Raw genomic sequence first — 16,192 nt, forward strand, 5'->3', positions numbered from 1 at the left:
CAAATGAGTCATATGCAGTTGTTCGCGTCAATCCGTTATTTCAGGGATTACCATACAGCAATGTTTTAGCATAATCTTACCCCAATACCGCGAAAGTTACCGCCCTTGCACAGGCACCCATGTGTATAGTAGCGATGTTCCTGCGCATGTGCAGTCTTAGGATGCGCACGGCTCGCCAACGCGCACTATAGCCCTGTCTACTATACAGGGTGTTCTTTTTTTCTTATTTCTTTTTTAGCTGCACCAAATTTTTTTAAATTAGAAAAATATAAATCACGGTAACGTTATGCTTACCATTCGAGTGTACGGATCGACGACACAGACGCTTTTTTTCCAACCAGCTTCGGTTTCAAGGAGCCTTCCAAGGGGAACAAATTGTTGGCGTAGCTCCCACATGAACTTCGCTATTCAAAATTTGATCGTTGGGATAGGTAGTGTCGAGGACAGGCCCCAAAGCACTAATTTGTTGTAGCCGCCTATTGTTGATTATTAGAAAAGAAATTACCGTAACTTGACCAATTACGCACGTAAGTGCGGAAATTGCTCTGTATCTAGAGGCTTGCAATCCATACATTCGAATGGTAAACATAACGTTATTGTGGTTTACATTTTTCGCATTTTAAAAATTTAGTGCAGCTAAAAAAAACACTATGTATAACTCTCTATTAACGTTCTACAAGAGCTTCAACATAGCCTTTTAACCAACACCTCATAACAATCTCGTATAATAGTCTACCTTTTCTAATGCCATTAAGTCATCATTGGATAACTTTATGAAATGCACATGTAGACATTCGACAGCTGCATATGTATGCATATGTCGTGACTGCAGACACTTTTTCTGGTTATTATTGATGCGGCCCATAAACAACACAGGAATGCGCTTTTGCCACGAAAAACTGCAGGACGAAAAAAGTTGATACATTAAGCTGTGGCCGTGCTTTAGTTTTGCTTAAGTCAATCCGCTCAGTTAAACAATATCAAAAGGCTATTTTACCCCCTTTCGGAACGGAGAGAAACGCGTGGCGAAATTCCTCGCAGCTTATGTATACTAATGGATACACACATGGATTTAGATTCAAGTTCTGTCCGAGGAATTACGCGTTCGCGCACCTCCCTGATTACGTAGTGCCGACTGTAAGCATACTTTCCAGGCCCCTATAACTTAGTTTCTTACATAGAGCACGGATCCATCCTCAACGTTCTGAACAGTTCTGAACAAACTATAGATACAATACGAATAGACTCACTGATCACTTACTTATATGATTTGTTCTCTCGTTTCCTCCTTTCAGTTTTGAAACAATAAAAAGGCGAATTGGTAGTTTTTCACCTTGTAGCCACCACGCGTCACAAAGCGATGGATGAGAAAGTAACAATACACAAGCGATATCTCGTTATCTAATCAGTTTTATCTAGTAAAAAAAAAGCATTTTAACCTTGCCGGCTGTACTTGTCCTGAGCTAATCAGCAGAAGAGACAGCAGGATGGACGAAAAAAACTGCAACAAAAAAATTGGGGACTCCTCAAGTTACAATTCAGTGAAATACATGCGGTATGGTGTGGTGGTTTCACCCGATCTTTACCTTCATGGTGCTGTCCTTGTGTACCATTTGCTGAGGACAGTGTTTCTTAATCAGCGTTTCAACCGGCGGCGGTGGCAGCATTGGCGTTGCTTGGCGTGGATCCGGATCGAGGCATGAAGCCGAAACGCTGAGTGCTGGCGGGACATGCAAGATCTTGGCTCCGGCACAGAGATCGGAGTGATAATCTCGAGCGATCACTTTCGGTGATGCGATAATTTTTCGAGATCATGTGTGGCTCGGTACGAGACGCGTCAGCGTATACGGCCAACAGCGTGCCAAACTTGCTATTTTCGCACTGTGCTAGGCACGTTGCATCCCGTCATACTTGCTGAGACATTTGTACTCACGGTGTTCCTTTGTTTGTCTGGTTCTTTTCGTTTGCGTGTGCTGAGGAGTACAACTTCATTCTATATTCTGGTCTGCCCAAAACTAACCAATGATCCAAGAGGCTCCAGCCACGCGAATTCAAAGTAGGAGTAAAGAGAGTAGTTAAAGAACGGACTAAAAGGAACAAGGCCATAGAGAACCATCGACCGGACCCGACAACGATTTACTGAGCAACAAGGATGGATATACGAAACAAAAAAAACTTAATGTCATCCGAGCTCAAGACACGCGTTTCGCGAAAGAAGCGGGCGAACTTCTGGGTGCCACTTCTGCTGTCACCCTGGAAGAGCTGAGTGCTCTTATAAAACGCCTACAGCTTTGTTTCTGCCTGTTAGAAGTACAACTTCACTTTATATTCTAGTCTGCCCATATAAGCTGTGATCTTGTCACTGTATTCTAAAATAGTTTCAAACTCACTTTCCGCGTCCTCTTCTATGAGTTGAAGCTATATCGCTGCGTGTACAATACTTCGATGCTTCTGGTACAGAGTCACCCCGGAACTCGCGAAAGTGATCGCATTCTCGAAAGTGATCAATCGAGAATACCAGCCCAGATTTTGTCGTTTCAGTTTGTCGCCTCTTTTCGCGTCGGCGCCGAGAGACGCAACACCAACCGACAAAGGTACAGGACCGCCGAAGTCATGATCTGGCGCATCCCAGCCCTTGGCATTTCGTCTTCTCGCCTTCCGCCGTGTGAGGATCAGGGGCTAAATTCACGAAACTTTTCGTTCGTAAGTGCACTTTTGCCACTGGCTGGTCGCCATCGCTGATAATATTCCCAGCTTCAGGATTGGCTGGAATTTGCTCTTAAAAAAATTAAAATTATGGGGTTTTACGTGCCAAAACCACTTTCTGATTATGAGGCACGCCGTAGTGGGGGACTCCGGAAATTTCGACCACCTGGGGTTCTTTAATGTGTACCTAAATCTAAGTACACGGGTGTTTTTGCATTTCGCCCCCATCGAAATGCGGCCCCCGTGGCCGGGATGCGATACCGCGACCTCGTGCTCAGCAGCCCAACACCCCAACAACACAGCCACTGAGCAACCACGGCGGGTAGAACTTGCTCTTAAGAACACTACTATACTTAAGAGATCTTTGTGAATACGGGCCGAGTAGTCTACGCCGAGTGACGCAACCTTAGGCAAAGCAGAAACGCTGAACGTGTTTCCACATCTTGACACAAAAGCGAGGTGCACTCTTGATCTGTATAGCGTTCTCGTGGCGTCGACGCTTCGGCGCCCTATAACCGCTTCCAAACGCCGCGCTGCTGTCTCTACTTCTTCCTCCTCTCGGCGTGGCGCTCGCGAGGGAATCGATCAGCATAAAAAAAGAATGAAATTATGGGGTTTTAAGTACCGAAATAAAAATCTGATTATGAGACACGCTGTAGTGTGGACTCCGGAATAATTTAGGCCACCTGGGATTCTTTAATGTGCACCTAAGTCTATGTGCACAAGTGTTTTCGCATTTGGGCCCCATCGAAATGTGGCCGCCGTGGCCGGAATCTGATCCCGCGACCTCGTGGATAGCAACCCAACACCATAGCCACTAAGCAACCAAGGCGGGTCGATCAATACCATCATAACGCTGAAGGCCACTAACGTCCTGTAGAATGGCATTAAAAGAAATATTGCACAATAAAGCTTGTTGCTGGGACACTTGGTTCATTATGCTGAAGGAGACGCAGACAACGATGAGAAGAGACTGGTGCAATTCAAACGTGCGACAGTTCAAGTCACTTCTTTCTCGTTCGTTGCGCAGTGCATCTTTCCTTCAACGTCACTGCATGAGTTGACATCTATGAGCAGCTCTGCCACACTCACAGGGGCAGGTAAATTCCTCATCTCGAAACACGGCAGAAAAGCTAGATGTATGTAGATGTAGAGCCTTGGAGTTAGTGAGAGCGAGAGAGTGGGGCCGCTAGTCTCTCTCTCTGGGGGACTGGCCAAGAACTGGGTAGTTCAAACTAGAGTAATCACGAAATGTAAAAGAATTCAAACAAACAAAAAATGAGAATAGGTAGGTAAACTTTGCTCACGCACCTGTTTGTGCTTCTTTTTCTTTTCCTTTTTTCAGATGTTATGCCTCATAAGATTCCTCTGTGAACTGGTCAGAGTGCCTAAACTAAACGTATAACTTATCGCCATTCCTCGACATCACCATTCCAAGATGCAGTGGGAAAAGTTCTAAGAGCTTGTCTTGTATTCTGATTAAACTTCCTTCCTGTGACAGCCAACAATTATGGCATGTTCTTGATAAAAGTCCATTGCTTTGTGTCGCACTGTAGTTCCGAGGGCTGCACTGTATACATGCTCGTCGCCATACACCGCTATCCCCTTCGTTCCAACTCCGCATCATAGCGTATAGCCGTGGATATAGCAGTCTGCATCAGGCCAATCTCTTTGCGTCCTGTCTTGCCTTGCAAATTAAACGATTCACCTCTCTTTCCAGTCGTACGAGGCGCACACATGCAGCAACTATACATAAGCAAGAACGAAAATTGTGCGGATGCTGAGTCTCAAAATAAACAGGAGGAGGGAGAAGGGGGACTTTCCGCTATGATGTCTCTCACAGCACACTGTGCAATTGCGGGATGTTAATCCCAACCAATTATTAATTGATAAGCCACGAAACAAAAAGGTGTCATTTACCTGAATGTAATAGAACCTACAAAGGCAATCTATATGGGTCACAGGGAATGGAAGCTTCGCTTGAGGAGAAATGTGTCCTAGCCCATCTGACCAACGCACTCTTTCTGCAAACTGAGCTAACCAGGCGGTCAGAAGCTGACAGAGCGAGAGCTGGCTAGTCGACAAGTCGAAGCGCTGGAACACTGATCTAAATAATGAGTTCTACGGAAACATGCGCGGTGGGGGTATGTATTAATGAAAAAGAAAGTTGGCAGTCACCTGAATGTAGCCTAACAACACTTTATAAGTGCAAGAGTTCTTTGATACAGGTGTTCCTTTAGTATACCATGATGCAAGATTAGTACGATCTTGCTTATTTATAAAAAATATATGCGAGTCAGCAATTACACCAAGACAAAATCTATGTGAAACACCAACTCCGGATAAATTAACATGTGAAACGCTCAATTTGAAAACAATGAACGTAGTCTTCTGTACGCTCGACGACTTCTCCGCGCTGTAAAACAAATAAGGGATGTCCCAAAAGTTCGTGCAATCAGTCAGCAAAAAAGTGGGAGAAAGTGTAGCGGCCCCCCTCTCTCGCTCTCACCACTGGAAAGGGCCCAGTTGACCTTTAGCACGAGCCGGACTACGGTACGACAGGGCAGAATTTTATACGCGCACTTTTTTGCAACTCAATTTTAGTGCAGGTGGGGGAATATCAACTGTTCCGAATACGAATCGAATACGAATAGTAAGTATGCGATTATCGAATCGAATACCGAATAGTCAAACGCAGACGCATATACTTAGTCAAAATATTTATATCGGTCTAATCAGGTACTACGTTTGTACTGACTAGTGAAAAAAGAAAAGACAGCTAGCTATGAGGACTTCCTCCTGTTTCCTCCTCATGCTTCCGCTGCACCCTCCTCCTCCGCTTTCCTCCTCGCGCTCTCTTCGCTCTCGCCGTCTTTCATCCCCCACTGCGCTCCGCGTTCGCTCGTTCATCGTTCCCTGTGCTCGTTCGCTCGGTTACACCGAGGGAGGACGAGGCACGCCGACGCTCCACGCAGGAACGGGCGCCTACGAGCTGCGCTCCAAGAATTGAACGTATAGCTTCTCAACATTTTTATAGCCTGGGTGCAAACAAGCTTTCCAAGAATGAATGGCAGCGGTATGACTAGCTCTCCGAAAGCTCTAAATAAATGTTGCCAAAAACGATAAGAGTTGTGGAAAAAAACAAAAAGCTGTCGAAGCACTTCTGCGGCGTAGATATATGCGTGTAAAAGAACCCGTTGCAAGAAAGACGTCACTGGTTGTAACGTCAAAGATAAATCTCCGACATGATTAGACTGCCAAAAACACTGACAGACTACAAGTAAAAAATCACAGGTTGTCATGTAGCCTTCCGTTGGAAACCGAAAATAAAGCTTGCATTACCCATTTTATTTTCGCAGTTCTTCTGAAATGTTTTCTCGTCGTTTCCTTTCTGATAATTTGCTATACTTTCTTTTAGCAGACGAGGACAGTAACCAGACAAACATTCGGTTGCTGCGAAATAGTTGGTTAGTTCCAATATTCGCAAATACCGAACAGTTCATTTTCGAATACGAATAGATGTGAATAGTTGGTGTGTAATAGTCGATTCGTATTCGAAACTTCGAACACTCGCCCTCCTCTAAATTTCAGTCTTTGCCGAAATGGAGATCAATAAAAAGACGGAACAAAGAATCAATATCAAATTTCTTGTGAAATGAGGCATGAATGGTGCAGAAAGGCCTATGGAAAGGATGCCCTAAAGGAAAGAACTGTGTTCAAGTGGGTCCAGCGTGTCCGGGATCCCAAGCAACCCAAGACCCCAAGGACGATGCAAGACCAGGACGCCCTTCCACCCCGTGCGAAGGTGAAAACATCGATCGTGTGCGTTCTCTTGTGCTCAGCGACCGGCGAATGATTGTTAGGATGACAGCAGAAGCACTTCGTTTGGGGAAGCCATTCATTCACCGAACGTTGACTGAAAATTTCCCAATGAAAAAGGTTTGCGTCAAGCTTGTGCCGAAACTGCTAACTTCTGAGCAAAAGTTGCGGCGAAAAGAATGTGTCATGAATTGAAAAAGTTCAGACGAGAGCTATAAATTCTTGCAAAGGGCCGTCACCGGCGACGAAACTTGAATTTACGAACACGTCATCGAGTTGAAGTCGCGAGCAAGGAGTGGAAAAGGAAAAACGAACCAAGGTTAAAAAAAGCGAGAAAGAACAAAGCAAAAATCAAGGCCACACTGATCGTGTTTTTTGACACCTATGGAATTGTACACCAGGAATTGTGACACGAAGGTCAAACTGTCAATGCAGCTTTCAATGTGTAGGTCCGGAAGCATGTGAAAGATCGTATGTGCCGCGTGCGATCAAATTTGTCGAAAAAAGATTGTTGAATTCTTCCCCAAGGTAATGCTCCTGTGCATTCTGCATTGATAGATCACTAGTTCTCGACATGCAATTTCATCACTGTACTAGAACACCCTCCCTAGTCACTGAATTTAGCCCTTTGCAACTTTTGTTCCCCAAATGCAAAGTGTTCCTCCGGGGGTGGCATTTCGGGGATGTGACAATTCAAAATGCACCTCTCTACATATTTTACCAAAAAATACATACATACATACATACATACATACATACATACATACATACATACATACATACATACATACATACATACATACATACATACATACATACATACATACATACATACATACATACATACATACATACATACATACATACATACATACATACATACATGTTATTAATGGCACGCTTTACTTATCTTTTTCTTCTCCTTAAAAGAAAAGTTTGCAAGTTCTTTCACAAGGAATAACGAAAACTCAACTGTTATTACTACAGTATTGGGTTTTATTTTTGCACCCTTTTTTGTTTGTATGTGCGTGAAAAAGCACAATGCTCCCACGAAAACTTGTTTTCCTACATACACAGCATACGCAAATAAATTACGCTTGCCGAATAGTCGAACAGGTGCAGTTTCGAAGTACATACTCTTAATTTATAATCTATATTGTCTACAATAAAAGATTAGGGCCTGTATTCACAAAAGCTCTTATGATACACTTGTTGTTATTGATGCTACCAATGATGATGCTGGAGAGAATTTTAATGGCAGCAAGGCGGAGAGGTCAGCCTGAGTGAAGTGCCTCGATAGCCTGCTGCATCACGCTGGGGAAGGGGCTTGGGGGACACACTATTAGCGAAGGCGGCCAGCCAATGGCAAAGAACACTTACGAACAAGGGCCGGTATTCACAAAAAAGTTCCTACGCGAAAATTGTTTGCCCCTAAGAACAGATCCGAACCATTCCTCAATCACGCGGGTACATTATTACCTGAGGCGGGCGACAAAGCACACACAGTACTTACGAACAAAAAGTATGTTAATTCAGCGCAAGATTCTTTTTTTTTTTTGCCCGAGATCCTCAACGTGATAACTTGATATTTTTCATGGTATCCGTTATTTTAGACGACGACTTGAAGGTATTTTACGCCAAGGATGAAAATTTTGGTAACTCAAGCAGAAAAGAATACACCGAAATTGTAGATTACCGAAATTTCCTCGCTCTTTCTGTATTTTTACGACAAATGTGCATATTTGTGGCTAATTGTTGCAGCCGATAAAGTACAGTAACGCTGCAACAAACTGCTACTACCGCTTGCGGTAGGCAAGAAGTTCGTGAACGTAGTGAGAACATAGTAATAGAACCAAACTCTAATTTGCAATTTGTGGTCCGAATCATGCACTTGATACTGAGTACTCAGATCTAACTCTTACGCACTGAGTATACCACCTGCTTCAAGGAGGAATAGCCATTTTTGAAGCAAGTGCTGCGGGAAGAATAACGCGTCTTTTTTTTCTTTTAGGTAACGCATTATTAACAGTGGCACACATAAGTAAGTATGTGATAATTGCCTATTAGGAAGAAATCAATAACATGTGCTAATTATTATTTTAATTAGTTCCTTCTGCGAAAATGTAGCAACTGCGGAATCGAAGGCGGTCCACGATTAAGGTGTGTCCGTTACCATGAAATTCTATAAGATTAGCAGCAGTTCTGAGATATTTTCAAAATATATTCGTGTTCCACGTAATTTTACCTCAACTGAAAAGGAATACTTTGTGTGATTATAATAAGTTCAACGCCAGTCCATTTTTTTTTTCAAACTTGAGGAGGCATATCTCGGAACTATTAGTGTCATGATTCCAACAAATTTAAGGGGGCGTGCTATGAGCCCTAACCGTCTTTAAATCCGCAATTGCAACACCTGCCATAAAATGTTTTACCTGCAATGTTACTTATAGTAAACCTTTGTCAATCAAGTAGGTAATCAGTGATTATCACACATTAACTCATGTCAATTGCCGCTAAATATACATTGTCGAAAAACAGACATTACTTATTTTACATACTGCAGCCCCATAGGAGGGCTATTGCAGGAGTATATTAATACAGTGCTGAACGACAAAAAAAATGAAGTGAAATCAACAATGACACTTTCAACATTAGCAACATAAATTATTAATAGAACAGCCAAAGCACTAGAAAATCGTTTTCTTCTATACTAAAAGTCGCGGAGCGATGAAATACATATACATAAAGCATAAACTAAACATAAGAGTTACACACACTTGTTTTCATGAAGAGCACTTTCGAATTCTCTTATCGGGAGTGAACAAAGGCAGCCAGCTGAGGAATTCCATACTTCTAAAGTGCGGGGAAAGAAACTGTACTTGAAAGTATTTGTACGGACATAGAAAAGGATAGTATTGAGCTCGTAGGAGTTACGCATGGAACATGGCTTGGCGAAGGATAAGCAAGCTGTGTTAGAAGTATGATAGGACATGTTTATTATGTTGTGTACAAATTTTAATGACACCACGTCAAGACGTACTTAAAGTAATGCTTGTTTCAGCGCAGGGAGGGCAGACGAGGGTGAAAATAGCGGTCGTACCGGTGAAAAATGAAGCATACAGCTTTCTTTTGAACTGCTTCTAGTTTTATTATGTTATTTTGGTTATGGGGTCACCCCACAGTGGCGGCATAATCGATAATGGGGCGAACAAGCGTTTTATACAATAAGAGTTTAGTAGCCTATGGATCCTTCTGCGTAGTACGACGTAGGTATCCAATTTGTTTTAGGCTCTTAGAACATGTTTGATCAATGTGTGGAGACCATGAGAGATAGTGCGTAAATGTTACACCAATGTATTTATATTGTCAAACTGTGGTTAAAAATTATCCATTCAAGGAATATGTCGCAATAACTGGCGCCGCACTTTCTGTGAAGGACAAAATAACATTTTTTTTTAATCAATGTTCATCTTCCGTTTTTCAAACCGAGCACCGAAAGAGGCAAAGGAATCGCTCAGTCCCTTATGATTAGTCGCAGAGTCAAACACGTCGTATAGGGGTACAATCGTCAGCATAAAGACGTATGCATGAAGAAAACTTTTTTTTGTAAGTCAGTGACATAACGCAATAAACTACCCAGCACTGATGACCTTGTGTAAATGAAGTTGACGTATGGGGACCGGTTAGAAAGAAAACTAGCAATTCAATCGACGAGACGGAAATCTTTAGTACCGCATTTAGTTTTTGCAAGAGGTGAGAATGAAGTACTGAATCGAATGCTTTAGAAAAATCAATAAAGATAGCGTCATTCTGTTTAGCGAGATCTAACTGATAAGCAACATCATGGGTGAATTCAGTTAATTGCGTGATAGTGCTGAAACCACGACTAAAGCCATGCTGAAAATTAGAACATTGTTCGACTCAAGGAAATCGATTATGTGTTTGTAAATAATTATTATGAGTTTGTACTTGTAAATCATCTCCGCTACACTGCCTTCAAGAAAATTAGTCCTTCCTTTTCGAAGCAGATGCCACACAGAGTGGCAAAACAAGCGTACAAGCCCGACTGAAGATAACTCGTGGTTTGGTGATAACAGAACGGCAACCACGGAAAAAGTAAGCTAGCGCAGCACGGTTGCTTGAACTTGCCCGGCACACAACATGGTAAATCTTGATTTCGTGACGCGAGCGAGGTTCAGAGAAGCACTGTGGCCGGGGCCAAGCTAATATGGCCCGGATGCACCCGAATACACGCAGTGCTTCCACGGGACGAAGCGCACGTGCAGTGGAAGCACTGACGAAAAAGGCAACGACGCGCTGCCGCCGTAAGCCGGCTTCAGCAAACGCTGAACCTTGAATAGTCCAGGTAGCAAGTCTTACTGGCGCTTGGTATAGTCGCTTCTTGATGCAGGCTTCCTCACGGTAAGAGTTCGATCAAGACAGGTCGATGTTTTTGTTCCTTGGGAAATTCGCCCTACAGTAATGCCAGGCGAAGCTGCCTTGGCGCAGGTCTGGCACGACCTATGCCTGCCGAAACGGGGACCCTATATTTGATCGGACAGCGTTGGAGGGAAAAGCACGTGTAGCCAGTTTTAACTTGAGATCGTTCTTTGCAACCGACGCACAGTAGCCGTTGAGGCTAACGCAATCGTACCGCGCCGTCACAGCCCCGATCAAGCGTGCGACAACACTACCGTCCCAAGCTGCAGCTTACGCGCTCGATCATCCCTCGAGCTGACGCGGAAGTCTCACGCAAGCGTCGGCCGGCGCGGACACGCGCGGGGGCCTGTTGCGCGAGCGCGCAACAGTGCGCCTCTCCCCCAACTGACCTGCTACGGCTGCTGCTGGTCGCTGGTGCTCGAGGCGGCCAGGCCGCAGTTCCCGGAGGGTCCGTCGCCATGGGCGCGCCACAGCGCGAATACTTCCGGACGGACGACCCCCGGCGGTGTTGCGGCCAGAAGGCTCGTCTCCAGGGCAACGAGCCGACCAACAAGCTTCGTTCGTGCTCAGCATTGTCCGGCTCGATATTCGCGGCCACAGAGCCGATGACGTGCCCGGCGTCGTTTGGCGGTCCAGTGGTTCCTGGGCGATCATTCTCGTTCGGCGTTCAGCCGCACGCCGGTGTTCCGTGACGCCCGTTTTGGTGGCGGACGGCATCAATAGGCGCGCCTCCCGCGACTCAATAAGGCAAGCTCTGTCGCCGCTCGTGTCGAGATGTCAATTAATCGGCGGCTGCTTTGAGGCAACGCAAACGGAACCAAAATGCGACGAAAAGGTATCTTTACAAACGCGGAGCGCGATTTGTCGTTGTGATGTCACATTTGTATGTTGTCATGGGACCATTCCAGTCTCTGAATCGCTCAAAGGGGCCCCACTCGACGGAATAACAAGACTGTTGAGAGCGACAAGAAAGAAAAAGCCCTTGCAATTTATCAAAAGAAAATTATGCACTCCTAGTATATTTAAAGCTATAAGAAGTATACGTAGACCTTCACACAGCAAGGAAAGCGCTTAACAGCAAAGTTAGCAGGAGAAACTGGAGATTTTGAGTGCAGTGTTTGTATCAATTGCAAGCAAGCGTGCACATGAATTCGTTAAAAGTGTATAAGCATGGAGGCTTCAGCGAATTACTCATCAATAGCTAAAAATTGGCGCAGAAAAGGAAGACAATTACAAGCGAAAAGCCAAACAAACACGTCACTGACATCAAGCAATACACAAAAATAACACCACAATAAGAAAGTGAGGTGTGTCTCCATCGTCTCATGACAATAAATTGTGCACAGAATGCAGTTCGGAAAGCTGAGATACGAAAACCAGCGGAACATGAAACTTCCTGTGAACGTACATGAGAACGCATACTGCTTCCACGTCTGTGCATGAGCACACTGTGCATCCTTACTTCTATTGGGTCGAATTGCACCATCAGATCACACAGCACCACGTTACGTCTACTTTCGTTCTACTAATCACTGACGACCAATGAAGGTATACAAGTACACGAGGTATTTTCCTAAAACAGGTCGCGCGCTTTTGGTTTACTGATTTATGCTCTGAAAAATAAACTAGTCGCAATAACTCTTTTCCAGAAGTAGTCGCGTTTCTATCTCATTTGCGCCTTCTAATTAACAAGCGAAAAAAATCTAATTCACCTTTGATCCTTAAGCTGCTCACTATCCTCCAACCTTCTTAAAGGTAAAGAAAGTGCGGGCTTTCAGTAGCAAATTATGGGGACCCCTAAGGTGCGTAAAATGCCGCCTCCGCGCACCAAAATATAGACTGACAGAATAAGTTCGCGCACTTACCGGGAATTATAGTGAGCTAAGATGAAAAAGAAAAACTCGGTGCCCTTCCACTCTGTGAAGAAAGATAACCAGCGAAGCTGTGTGTGTGGGCCCCTTAATGGCGAACTGCACCTCCGCCGCGGGTCAGCCCGCCATTACACTATCTTCGGGATCGGCCCACGTACAGAGAGTGCTTAACGCCTGCTTCACCTCCGCCATGGGTCGGCCCGGCTTGCACTATCTTCCGGATCGGTCCACGTATGGGGAGTGCTTAACGCCTGCTTCACCTGCACCGGGGGTCGGCCCGGCATTCGGCAATCTTCGGGATCAGACCATGTATGGTATTTAACGCCTCTTTCACCTCCGCCGCGGGTCGGCCTGGCATTGCACTATCTCCGGGATCGGCCCACGTATGGGGAGTTTTTTGCTTAAAACGACGACACAAAAATTTACTTGGACGGTAAAAGTATACAGCTTCGCTGTAAAAAGAAATATGTCATTTCTGAGAATTTCTTGCAAATTAAGAGCACAGGGCACAGCTGTGCTTGGCTGACTGTTCAATTAATGCATTTCTTACTCTGACTTATATACACTTCAAAGCGCCGCCGCATGGGTGCTGCCATTATTGAACACATGATTACGCTTTCATTGAGCACCTCCTGGCTTCACCGATAGCAGAGGACGTGCCGAGTAAATGCACAAAAGTGCTCTTTTCGCTTTCTGGGTGCATTACTATTCACCAGTGACGAAATACTTTCAACATAAAGCACAAACGCAACGTTACTACTGGCAGTAAGTTACAGGGGGCCTTATTTTAGCCTGGTTATACGCTTGGTAAATGCTCTAAGTCGGCGAGTGTGCGTCCTTCGATGAAGCGACATCCGATTGCACGTAGCTCTTCTTCTCGTTTCTCGTAACAGCTCCCAGATATAGCTCTTACCTCCACGGTACTGTGTAATCCGTCGAGACAGTGGTTACGTGCAAGCAAACTGTCGGTATTGTTTTGTTATCAGAGCTATTAAAAATGTACCTCTTCTTTCGCTGCCTCTCGCAACAACCAGTCTTTCTGAACATGCACGCTGATAATCTCCGGACATGCATGCAAAAGCAAAGAGAACAGCCAAAGCTGTATATACATAAATGTCTGCCCACTTTGGTACGCTATTCTTATAGTAGCTTATCGGTCACTGAATTAGTCATTCGTGTAAAGAAAGAAAGGTTAGAAGTATTTAGGATGTTGTGCCGCGAGTGCATTGGCGTTTTGTGTTTTAACAAAACTGCAGATGGTTTAGGATATTTTGTTAGGTTAGGTTAGTTCATATGCATATCGCATACGAAAGCGCATACGTATTCTTGACTAGTCGTCTCCTTGTATTAATAGAATGCGCAATACCAGGCCCTAATCTTGGGGCGCTATAACGTAGAACTATTCCAAACTTTTCTATTTCCATTCTGTAATCAGCCCACCGCGATTGGTCAAAAACTTTTTTGGACCACCCCCACTTCCCCTGTCTGTCACTTGACGTCACGAAAACTGCAATAGCTCCCCATCTGATGTGACGTGTATACACTCATTATGCATAATTTGACCGACCAACACAAAAATAGTTATTTCTGATTCGATGACTTTTTGCCATTAGCCCTCGGCTATTGGTCAAATGTTTTCGGGCTGCACCCACTTCACCTGCCTCTCACGCGACGTCACAAAACCGCAAAAACTTACCGCGTCAAAGTGACGCGTACGCGTTAAAGATGCATTAATATGCCGAACAAAACAGAATTTTCTTCTGAATAGCCGCAGGCTGCCCCTTTCCGAAAGGAATAAAGGATGGCTGCCGCCGATCGCTCCGGCACTGGCTACTCGCCCCTGGCAGAGAGCAAGCGTTTATTTGCGTGTAATAAAACTTTTTGCGTGGCCGTGTAACGTTCTCTAGAACTTTCCGCACGTTTACGACCTCGTTCTGCCGACTCTTCTTTGCTAAGGATCCGTTTTAGCGTCATTCTTAAGCTTCCGTTGCATGCCGCCGCGATTGTCAACGAGCCACCGCAAGCTAAGAGAAAGCGGACCAATCGCAGACGCCGGCACCACCCTCTTCATATGGTTATCTATATTCAGTGCAGCGGCTCGGCCCCATCGAATCCCTCTCCACTTGAGCATGCTCCTCGCCTCTTGTGAGCCAATTAGATAAGACAAGCCGCTGAGTGCAAGCAATGTTATTCGTTTTTCAAGCAAACAAAAATGACCTCCTATGAACGAGGGGACCACTTGATTGGTTTGTTGAGGCAACCCTGCGGGTTCCCGCCCAATGCTTGCGTCGGCGGTTACGCAAATTTGACGTCACGAGATTGGAATAAAAACATATTGGAATAGTTTTATGTTATACGGCCCTTGGTTAAGAAGCCCGGCAGCTTTGCGGTGACATCAAAAATGAACGAAAGGACACTCAATATCGTTCCTAGCTCACTCACACTAGAAACTGCTCACAACGTACTCATATCGGATATGAGCATTCCTTTTTTAAGCTGTGTAGCTAATGTCTACGAATTTATTAATCTGCGATAGACAATTATTTATTTACTAAAAGGCACTGTCCACAGAACACGCGAACTGGCGTTTCCGCTTCTTGGTACTGTAGGGCACGCGGAGATCCCATAGTGTTTGGGGTTACTTTTCGGCCACTCAGTAGTTAGCATAACAAATACAACACGCCCGCACATAATAAACACAGAGTACTCTTCATGATGTCATTCCTATCCTCTTCTTTATTCTCATTCACATCCTTGCCCCCTCCTGGGGATTCTATTTTCTCTTCTTCAACTGCATTATCCCGCTTACACCCCTCCCCCTCCCCGTCCTTGCTTTCATTCCTCACGGAATGGTAAAAAAAGTTTGCTATAGAGGCTGATTCGACGTTGCCATTGGGGCCTACATACCAGAGTCTTTAAGTGTCTCTGCTGGCTTGTTGTTTTTGCACCAGAGAATGGCCCTCTGTGATTTAAGTCTGAGTTGGACAAACCTTTTCTCACTAGCACCAAGTCTTCAATCTCTATTCTTGGTATCTCTATTCTCTATTCTTGTTCTGTTTTTATTGCGATAGCAATTATATGGACACTCCAGGTGCATTTTTGCCGTCGCCGGTGCCGTGATGTTCCTATAAAGTCCAAGGGCGATAACAACGTCGCCGCGCCCCTTATACTATTGGCCTCGAGCTCCACACCTGGAAAAGCTGGCGCCACCGTCGCTGTGATATTAGGGATCACGTGGAGATAGCGGCCGCGTCGGCTGCTTCGGGAGCGCCGAAGCGAGCTGAAAACGAGTTTAAATTCCCTCGTACGCTATGGTCCTCATTTAGTGGCGAGATTTTTCCGCTCGAGTGCCTCCT

General features: G+C 44.8%; 1 protein-coding gene across 2 annotated transcripts in view; it reads right to left on the reverse strand.

Moving 5' to 3' along the window:
• LOC135897977 (trace amine-associated receptor 7e-like) overlaps positions 1-11,537 on the reverse strand; it is a 44,435-nt gene extending 32,898 nt beyond the window's left edge. Inside the window, exon 1 of one of the 2 annotated variants that reach the window (XM_065426689.2) lies at positions 11,355-11,537. Coding sequence is in view for 1 of the 2 variants with exons in the window: in XM_070530697.1 (XP_070386798.1) it covers positions 1,587-1,613 (27 nt within the window). In the remaining variant the exon portion in view is untranslated. Of the gene's footprint in view, positions 1-1,586; positions 1,644-11,354 lie in introns of those variants that run through there. The other variant, XM_070530697.1, reaches the window with a different exon arrangement.
• Between the last annotated feature and the right edge of the window lie 4,655 nt (positions 11,538-16,192).

This window comes from Dermacentor albipictus, chromosome 1 (assembly GCF_038994185.2).
Source record: "Dermacentor albipictus isolate Rhodes 1998 colony chromosome 1, USDA_Dalb.pri_finalv2, whole genome shotgun sequence".
NCBI classification, from domain to species: Eukaryota; Metazoa; Arthropoda; class Arachnida; order Ixodida; family Ixodidae; genus Dermacentor; species Dermacentor albipictus.